Genomic DNA, 10340 nt, shown 5'->3' with positions numbered 1-10340 from the left:
ATTCTGGTGGCCACTTATGGCTCATGATGTTCACGATTTTGTATTGGCTTGCTCAGCTTGCGCCACTGGTAAGACTTCCAATCGACCTCCTGATGGGCTCCTTCAACCGCTGTCAGTCCCTTCGAGACCCTGGTCCCACATTTCGCTAGATTTTATTACCGCCCTCCCACCCTCTCAGGGTAACACGGTAGTTTTGACCGTGGTGGACCAGTTCTCGAAGGCGGCTCATTTCATTCCCTTGCCCAAATTACCCTCAGCCAAGGAGACAGCGTTGGCTATCGTTGACCACGTCTTTCGCTTACATGGCCTCCCGACAGACGTGGTTTCCGACAGGGGACCCCAGTTTGTGTCCAAATTTTGGCAAGAATTCTGTAGATTATTGGGGGCGACGGTCAGTCTGTCCTCCGGGTTCCATCCCCAGAGCAATGGCCAGACTGAGAGAGCCAACCAAGATTTAGAGAGAACGTTACGATGTCTGGTCTCTAAGAATCCTACTTCATGGAGTCAACAATTGTCTATAGTGGAGTACGCCCACAATACATTACCAGTGTCATCTACGGGCCTGTCTCCGTTTGAGTGTAGTGTAGGTTACCAGCCACCAATTTTTCCTAGTTTGGAATCCGAAGTCGCGGTTCCCTCCGCCCACGCTTTTGTCCAGAGGTGTCACCGCACATGGACTAGAGCCCGTGAGACTCTACTCCACGTAGGGGCGCGCACCAAGGTCAAAGCCGATCGCCACCGGTCTAGACCTCTCGTATACGTCGTCGGTTCCAAAGTGTGGTTTTCAACAAAGAACATTCCTCTCCGGTCCGTCTCGAATAAGGTTGCTCCCAAATTTATTGGCCCGTTCTCTGTCACCAAGATCGTTAGTCCGGTGGCAGTCCGCCTTAACCTTCCTCCAGCGTACAGGAGAGTTCATCCCGTGTTTCATGTTTCCAAAATCAAGCCAGTGTTTTATTCCCGTATTAATCCGCCAGCCCCGGTTCCTCCACCGCCGCGTCTCGTAGATGGGGAACCATCATATTCGGTAAATCGTATTCTGGACTCGAGACAGAGGGGACGCGGATTCCAGTACTTGGTGGACTGGGAAGGTTACGGTCCGGAGGAGAGAAGTTGGGTACCTGCCCGAGAGATTCTGGATCACTCCCTTATTGATGATTACAATCGACAGGTAAGGGAGTCTGGGGACGCCAGGAGGCGTTCCTAGGAGGAGGGGTACTGTCACGGTTTGTAAACTCACTGTTTCCTTCTTGTCTCGTGTTACTGTTGTTTACATGTGTGTGGGTGTGCGCGAGTGGGCATTTCCACCCACGCTCAGTTATCAGCGCCCCAGCTGATCCCCATCGTCTCATCACCATCACACAGCTGCAACTCATTCGCGATCCTTATATATACTCACTGCTTATCTCCTCTCATTGTCAGATCGTTGTTTGATGTCAGTGTCTGAGATCCTGTGTTGCTCGTTGGTGTTCCTGTTTCGTCTTTCCTGCCTGTTCATTGTTTCACCGCTCACGAAATCACCTGAATCACTTCACCTACCGGACTTTGCATCACTTCATCAGCACTGACCATCTAGTCCCTGCGTTGCCAGTTGCTTTGTGTTCTGGACTGTTAATTGTGTGTTCTCGTGGTATTGTGTTTCACGTCATTAAAACTTGAGTTTCTTGCATCTTGCTTCCATCATCATTTAGTCATGACACACCGTGGTGGAAATGACATTTCCTCCCTTTCCCTCTAAAATATCATGCTATGTTAGCCTGCTAATATTAGTTTTAGAGTTAGTATTAAATATACACAAATTACACATTATTAAATTAAATTTATCCAGTTATTTTTACATCCATGTGAAATATGAGCCGTTTGGAAATGACGACCAATAAATATACTCTCAGTTTTAGTCATATTTACCTTGATTTTTCTTCTTTCATTACCCCCTAAAGAGGTCACCCTTTCACCCAGCCGTGTGTTCCACTGTGGGGGTTCTGTTGCTATGGTTACTAAATATACAAACCTAAAACAATGATCCCAGGATTCTGTTTTGTACAGTGTGGTGGAAATGACAGTGAACCCAAGGGACAAGGGTTCTACTTATGAAAAATATAGGAAAATGTGAACAAATATTGCAATATATAATATGGATAATTGAAATAGACATTATTTTATAATTTGTACTTGAAATCTACATTATTTAAATATTTAATTTAGAATTAAGCGAGGTTGAAGGTTCAAAGTCTGGCTTAGGGACAGAGGGAAAACAGTAAAAACCATGTATAAAAGGCCTCATATTATATAATAAAAAGAATGATTGAGCCATGATACATTTTTTATAAGTTCCCATTTGGGCGAAGTGTGACAAAAACAAAAAAGAAGAAATGTTTTTTAGATTTTAATATTTCATCCAGGGACAAGAAAAGTACCATAGTTAAAGAATCACCCAAATATGGAATATAATTTATTACTGCCTGATGATAATTTGACTATTTCAAAGTGTGCTTGTTTTTAGTTTAGTTTTTCTGAGGTAACATTTAACTCATTTAAATCTGTCTAGCAAAAAATGTAAACCATAGCCTAGCCTATATTTCGTTTTGCCAGCACTTTATTTAGACATTACATTTCTGTTCTAAATGTGAACTAATAAATGTAATAAACATGTTCCTTATTATGTTTAATTGCCTTAGCCGTGCGCGCTGGTGTTTGCGTGAAATTCTGTTGTTGGGGGGGATTTAAAGCGGTTTATTTCTATATGGGGGAATTTCTTGCTTTTCAACCACGGTAAGAAAAAATCCATATACGTCCAGTAGACGGTAATGTTTTCTCTTGGTTCATCTCAGTCAGTATGAATTAATTTTGATATATAAGTCGCACCTGACTATAAGTCGCAGGACCAGCAAAACTATGAAAAAAAGTGCGACTTATAGTCCGGAAAATACGTTATATAGAGTTTGAATATCACGCTGAGCACATTAGAGCTAATTCTAATAGGACATGTGCAAACATTTAACCACAAAAAGCGATACACTTAAAACATTTAAAGGCAGTTTTCTGTGAGGAAAGGTCCATGGAGAGCATTGCGGGCTGTTACGCTGTTGTGTGTGTGTGTGTGTACGTGCGAGATTTCACAAAAACTATTTTACTGCAGTTATTTAACAAAGCATGTGTTTTTCACCCTTTTTCGGCCTTCCGACCCCTGAACGAGGTCTTAGGTCCACCAATTAGCATTAAAAAGACAAGACAAATGTAACATTACAAACATTTATTTGAACAACATGAGAACATACAACTTTTGAACAAATAGAACATCAAAGCATTTTTTTGGCTGCACTCTTGTGCCACCTTGTGTGGGGACTTCAGAGGGGACAGCCGGACCATAGGGTTCTTCAGTCCCAGGACCCTCTGGCGCCGCTTTGCTGGGCTAGGCTCCTCCTACAAAGAGCGAGATGGACAAAGAATAAGCGAACACGGCCACTCGTCAGACAAACGGTTAAACGGACCCACCAAAAGTTGGACTTACCGAAGCGGACTCCCTCGGGTCATCCTCTTCTGTCTGCAGAGGGCTGGCGGCGGCCGCTTCCTCCTGGCCACCTTTGGGCCGGAGAAGGTGGTGGGGTGCTCCGGGGTCCCTGGAGGGGCATCCTCACCCTCCACGGCTGCCTCGAACAGCCTCCGCTGCGTCCAGGTTTAGCGCGTAAAAGCGGTCAGCCATGGAGGTGTCATGGCACATGAATCTGGACACCTTGTGCCTGTCCCCGGGGCTGTGGGTGTTTTTGGCCTGTACAGAGAGGAAAGCACAGTTGGAAACAAACATGCGCACGTCAGAAGTTCACAAGGCAGAAACACGGGCTAGGAAACTCACGTGGGTTGCGATGGAGGTCCTCACGTCAGTGAAGGTCGGAGCTCCTGGCAGGTCCATCCCAGCCCATGCCTCCTGAAAATATTGATTAAGATTCTTACACGAGCTGGGCTTGGACGTGAAGAAGAAGTAGTGGGCGTCGCTACCGCCCACTAACTCCTTCCTCATGGCCAGGAACTCCGTCAGCCACCCGTACTCCTCCTCAGTCAAGGCCAGCTGAGCGGCCCCGAAGGCCTGGTTGGTCTTGTGGGAAGCAATCTGTTGAAACAGCGAAAAACGACGTTAGAGAGAGAGAGAGAGAGAGAGAGAGAGAGAGAGAAACCACTCACATTAATAACGTAACATCCATCCATGGCTCCCTGTCGCGCTGCCTCCACCAATGGTCATATTTTGGAACACCCCACCGCGATACCCATAGATACAGGCGAGTTAGGCGGTGAGGTGCACATGAAACGACCACTGGTCCTTCCTGTCGCCAGTCACCTTGAGACGGGCTGTGAGGGAAAAAAAGACAAGCGTTAAGGGGCGTGTGTGTGTGGTTCGCCAAGGTTTGAGAGGTAAGAGGGGGCAAAAACTTACCCAGGATCTCAGGAATGGAAACCTTGGTGGAGGCAACGCACTGGCGGAGGGCGGCCTTGGGGATGAGGTGGCCCTTCTTGGCCTGTTTGACCGCCACCTCATGCACGAACACCCTCCGCCTAACAGAGCGAATCAAATTTTTGATCTCCCTGTCCAGGCCGACCATCACGGTGCGGGAGAGCCGGCAGTTGGGCCAGGTCCGTGTGCCTGCCCGCCATGTACCCACAAAATTACAAATGCGGAAGACCTTCGACCCCACGTTGTTCACCAGCCTCGGAGTGGGGTCGGCGCCCTCCTGGTGGCCGCGGAACTCCTCGAGGAGGAGATCTGTGAAAAGAAAGAAAACACACAAGAGCAAATGGGGTCAGAACAAAAACACTGGGGTCGGAACATTGGCCGCAGAGGGAGAGGGAGAAGAGACAAAGTACTCACTCAGAACTGGCACGTGGTCGGGGAACGGGTGCTTCTCCTGCTGCTGCTGAGGTGGCTGGGCGGGGGCGAGAGGCTGCTGGGTGGGGGCCTCGCCGGCCGGCTCTCCAGGTGACCCGGCACGGGGCTCTCCTTCCTCCTCCTCTCCCCTCTCGGGGTAGCCGAGAGCGGCCATAAGTCTCTCTGGTGACCTGGGCGGAGGTGCTGGGCTGCGACCTCCTCCTCAACAGGCGGTAGCGGCGGGTCACGTCCCTGAGTGCCCGGCTCAGGGTCTCCACCTGCCCGTTGAGGTCGGCCACGTTGTCCCTGAGGCTGGTGATGATGCGCCTGCAGCCAGGGTTGCTGCAGGGAAACTGCAGAGCGTTAGGGTCGTCCAGCACCTCCTCCCCCGGCATCACCTCCTCCGGAGCGATTGTGGGATCCTCCAGGTCCAGGGATGAGGCCAGTGGCACCGTCGGGTTGGTCGCCCTCAGCTCGGCGAGGTCCCCCAATATCTTCTTCCGCTTCAGAGCCTGCATCGTCTGCTGACGAGCTGCGGCCGTCAGCTCTGTGTGGCCCTTAAGGTGGCGGTCCATCCGGGAGCTGAATTTGCCGCAGGCAGCCACTGGGCAGGTGCCCTTCAGGATGTCCACCCTCCCGGATGGAATGGCAAGCAGCAGCTTGCGCTCGGCCTTGTTACGGACCCCGTGGCTGGTGGTGAGGTACTGGCTCAACTGGTGGTAGGTCCTGTGGCAGAGCGGACAATCCTCGATTCCCATGTCAACATCCCGGAATTCTGGCAGCGCTGTGGGCCCGAATGGTGCCAAATCCTCAAAGACGGGAGGCTGTACTTCTGGAAAACAAACCATCAATTTAGTTGACCACTTACTGATTATCTGCAGCACTATTAGGATTGTGATGACACGGGGGATTCATACCTGTAGCAGCCTCCAGCTCTTCGGGGCTGTGTATATGTAATCAATGATCAATAACTACTTTTTAGTTTGGAAAGGACGAGAGATTTCTCCGTGGCAACACGTTCAGCTGAGTGAAGTGCTCTTCGGGGCTGCACAGCGCTGCCAGGCCGTCAAATGTTTTAAACAGCTCGTCTGAAAAACAAACCATCAATTTAGTTATTAATAACCATTCATTAATTTTAGCAATTTTTAGGATTGCGATGATAAACGGATTCACACCAATAATCTCGTCCATTTCGACCGGTGCTACGGCCACCTGAGGCGGCGAGACCCACACCGGAGCCGGTCGGTCTACCGACACAGGCCTCGTCCCCGGCGGCATCGAGTGGGGCCTCAGCCTGGGAGAAGTCGGGGGCCATGGGGACGGCTGGCTTGCTGTCCCACAGCAGCTTCACCATGGTCACCGACTTCTCCAACGCCCGCACTGCCTTTGACCTCGAGCGGGTCTGAAAAAATATATATAAAAAACATGATTGCAACGGGTCAAACAACATCTTGTAAGTTTTTTACACTGACTTACTGTCAAGTCCCGGTGCCCTTTCAGGAGATGTTTCTCCGGGTACTTGACAACCTTGCCGCAGAGCGGACAAGCCACATTAAGCAGCTTGACTCTGCGGTAGGGCTGTCAATCTTCCTCTATAATACTATTCGAATTCCATTCCTTATTTTATTTAATATTCGAATAATATTCGAATATTAAATGCTCAAATTCATCCTATTATTAATATTTGCGACATTACACAGGCTTATGGATCGTCAATGCCACTATAGCATTTGGTTGTTGTTGTTACACGTTCTGTCCACTAGAGGGACAGCTAACATTACAGTAAACATTTAGAAACGGGTGATCGCGTTTTTTTATTAACAATAAAACAGCGGAACAAAATGAATGACTTTAATTTGGCAACTTGAATGGACATTTTTCCACTGATCAGTTGTCTGATGTTGTGTCAGATTTTCACAACTCTGTCAGTGATTGTTGCGCGGCTAGGACAGCAGACAGCTGGTAAGCCCCGTGATGAAGAGAAGAAAATAAGTCATTCTTGCCTGTTTTAGCAGCGGTTCCTTGGACAGATCGCCTATAGCTTGTCATGGTGTAGCGTTGTCAGATGTGCCCTAATGGTGCGTTCACACCGGACGCGAATAGCGCGTCAGGCGCGAAAGGACACAAAAGTGGTCAAGTGTATAACTAGACACGGCAGGCGCGAATTTGACGCGCTATTCGCGTCCGGTGTGAACGCACAGTAAGGTTGCAAGTTGAGGAGTGATATTTCATTCAGAATTTATTTGTGATTTAATTTTCCCATTTCCAAACACCTTCCACACATCGCTTCTCAAATTGTCAGGAGTGGTGATCTCCGTTTCCATGGAGACATTACTCGCCGCCATTATTGACAGTATTGTTATGACGATGCAGCGTGGATAACGCGCACAATTGTGTTACGATTCAATTTGTTAATTGTTTATCAGACGAAACAAAAGCATTTCATTTTCACATGCCTGTGTAAGCCAAGTTGGCGAGAAAGGCAAGATATCATATAATAAAAATAAAAAAAATAAAAAAAAAGCAATATTCGAATAGTAACTTCAGCATTCGAATAGTATTGATTTTTTTAATATTCGAATTATATTCGAATTTCGAAATTCGTTCCAACAGCCCTACTCTGCGGTGGGCGTATTTTGTCATAATCGCCCGTAGCTCGAGGTTGCGCATGCTGTGGGCGTTCCCCAGGTGTTCGGTGATGTGCACCACCCGGGCTGGGCACATTGGATTTTACTTTATAGTACAATTTAAGATGATTTACGACCAGTGTTTGGAATAACGGAGGTAAGAGGTAACGACGTTATTTTTTCAGTAACGGGGTAATCTAACTAATTATTTTTCCTGTCGTTACAATGCCGATGTAACGGAGCAATCCTGTCAGGAGCAATCCGATGAAAAGTTGGTGGAGATATAAGCACTACTTCAAATTCATTGAGGTAATGTGTAGGGCTGTAATCTCCCAGTCGATTAGTCGATTGTTGGTCGATACGTTCTGGCTCGACCAAAATTCTGATTGGTCGATTTTTTGGCGCGTTCATTTCATTAGTTTTGCCGCGTTCATTTCATCAGTTTTCCCGCGTTCGTTTCATCAGTTTTGCAGCGTTGGTTTCATCAGGTGGAAAGCACTAATTGCTAATGGGGGTGTTTTCAGAGCACCCCTGTTTCACAGGTAACAGTCTGTCTTCAGAACACCCCCCTTGTTTTCACTTCTTTTGGATTAGCCCAACCACCGGAGAAGAGAGACCGATTGAAGAAAGTAGGCTACTAGAAGGTTTGCTGAATATTATTTATTTAATTGTGAAAGCGTTTAATTCATAGTCAGTCCTCCTCAACCATGTCAACAATGACATCGGCAGTGTGGCAGCATTTTTATTTATTTATAGAAAACGGGAAAAAATTATTGTATTCTAATGCGCAATGCGCTGTGCCACTGTTTGTATTAGTTTTGAGCCTATGCTTTATTTTCAGTTATGCACTTTATTTCGTTTTTGCTCTTGATCTGGTTGTTTAATAAATATAACTTTTTTATTAAAATGGACGTGCCTTTTGTGTTTAAGAGTAAAGCTTTAAGTTAATAGTCTATTCGTGTCTCAGCCGCGAAGCTGCCCTCCTGTGTTCAGCTCTGCGAGCTGCTGCGAGCTGTCAGTTATTATAATACATATGATAAAAACAATTGTCTAAATTATGTTGCATATTCCTCAAAAGTTCTTGTGATGATATCACTAGTTGACAACAGTACTATTTTCGGAAAGCATAGGCTATGATATTGCGCAGGTGCGCGTGATGCAACGCTGTCAGAGCCGACAGACTCGTGTGTCAGACTCCTTTCAGTGCAAAATAATTAGGTCAAAAACGATTTAATATACTGCAAATAGCCTACTATTTTTTATGTTTATTTATAATTCATTTAGGCGGACAACAAGGCTACCAAGTACTGCACACAGTGCGCAGCTAATTATTTTAACGTATTTTTCTTAACGTCAATTTTAGTCGATTTTTAGTCGAAAATTTCAGGACTTCAGTCGACCAAGATTTCCTTTGGTTGATTACAGCCCTAGTAATGTGTACATTATGTCTAGGAGCGAAGACTTTGTCGACATCCGTTGTAAGCAACTCTAATTTAATGAAGCATCTCACATTGACACGCGCATCTACAAAGCTAGTGGCAAAAAACACCGATACATCCACCACAGATGCTAGTTCGCCAGGTTGTTTTTTCTTCACCAGTTGTCTCAGGTTGAGAGAGTTTGATTTAATTTGCTAGTTATGCACTTTATATGGTGTAACTTTACTTTTCTTACAAAGATAATTCTTGAAGTGCAGGATAAACCTCTTGCTGTCTGTCGACGTGCAATAAATATTGAAAGTTATGTACAAACACCCGTCTGTTCTACTCATTTCAACCGACTTGTAAAAACTACACAAAAAAATCCAAATTCTTTGGATTATAGCAACGTTTTTTTTTAACAGTAACACAGATAGTTATTTTCCTTGGTAACGAGTTACTTTTATTATAGAGTAATTCAGTTACTAACTCAATTACTTTTTGGAACAAGTAGTGAGTAACTATAACTAATTACTTTTTTAAAGTAACGTTCCCAACACTACGACTGCATAAACTATGTAGTTAGTAGGGCTGAACCCGAATATTCGAATAATCGAATATTCGTTCAGTGGGTTGGTATTCGATTTGAAAATTTGACATTCGAATATTCGTTTTTTTTTTTTTTTTGCACACCTGGGATCCCCCGCGAAACGGTTCTCATTCGCACTTGAATAAGGCCGGAGACACACTGGCTGCGTGGCATGTCCGTTTTTATTTCGGCACCCATGTTAACAGGTTGGAGTTTGCACACTACCTGCTGATACACGAGTCTCAGGAAAACGCGTGCATGATAGAAAAAGAACCAACGCCTAATGGTGCGTTCACACCGGACGCGAATAGCGCGTCAGGCGCGAGTGATTTAACATTGAGTAACATTGAAATCACTCGTGCCTGACGCGCTATTCGCGTCCGGTGTGTAGGGACCGTAACTGCACCCACACACCAGACGCGAATAGCGTGTCAGGCGCGAGTGATTTCAATGTTAAGTACACGCGTCTTTGCATTGACTTAACATTGAAATGACTCGCGCCTGACGCGCTATTCGCGTCCGGTGTGAACGCACCATAAGATGTTAATATGTAATTTTGACACGAATACATATTAATAAATGTAATTTTGATGTTTGAAAGTGATAGGTTTTGACATAAATGCAAATATAAACTATAAATATTTAAAATATTATCGATAATACTGGTGGCCAGACCGATCTACTGCGCATGCGAGTAGAGCGGACCTCAGCAGAAGGTATAAATACAAGTAGTTTGCGTCTGAGCTGTGCGCAGCTGTCGTGTACGCGTCCAAACTGGAGTATAAAAGAGGCTTAAGTGTTCCAGCAACGGGAGTGTTCTAGAGCAGAACAGCGGAGTGTGTGTGGAC

General features: G+C 46.0%; 1 protein-coding gene across 1 annotated transcript in view; it reads right to left on the bottom strand.

Annotated features, from left to right (window-relative positions):
- Positions 1-4362: 4362 nt before the first annotated feature.
- The window catches only part of LOC306997439 (uncharacterized protein), a 13965-nt gene continuing 7987 nt past the window's right edge, over positions 4363-10340 (bottom strand). The window contains exons 3-7 of the mRNA XM_079610744.1: positions 6034-6260; positions 5907-5946; positions 5776-5804; positions 4862-5690; positions 4363-4756 (exon numbers count right to left, since the gene is read on the bottom strand). Coding sequence (XP_079466870.1) covers positions 4660-4756; positions 4862-5690; positions 5776-5804; positions 5907-5946; positions 6034-6136 — 1098 coding nt within the window. The 5' untranslated portion in view covers positions 6137-6260 and the 3' untranslated portion in view covers positions 4363-4659. The remainder of the gene's footprint in view (positions 4757-4861; positions 5691-5775; positions 5805-5906; positions 5947-6033; positions 6261-10340) is intronic.

Source organism: Phoxinus phoxinus (genome assembly GCF_949152265.1).
Source record: "Phoxinus phoxinus genome assembly, chromosome: 4".
In the NCBI taxonomy this organism is placed as follows: Eukaryota; Metazoa; Chordata; class Actinopteri; order Cypriniformes; family Leuciscidae; genus Phoxinus; species Phoxinus phoxinus.
Note: the sequence above shows the minus strand (reverse complement) of the source record. Positions and strands in the feature narration are given on the sequence as shown.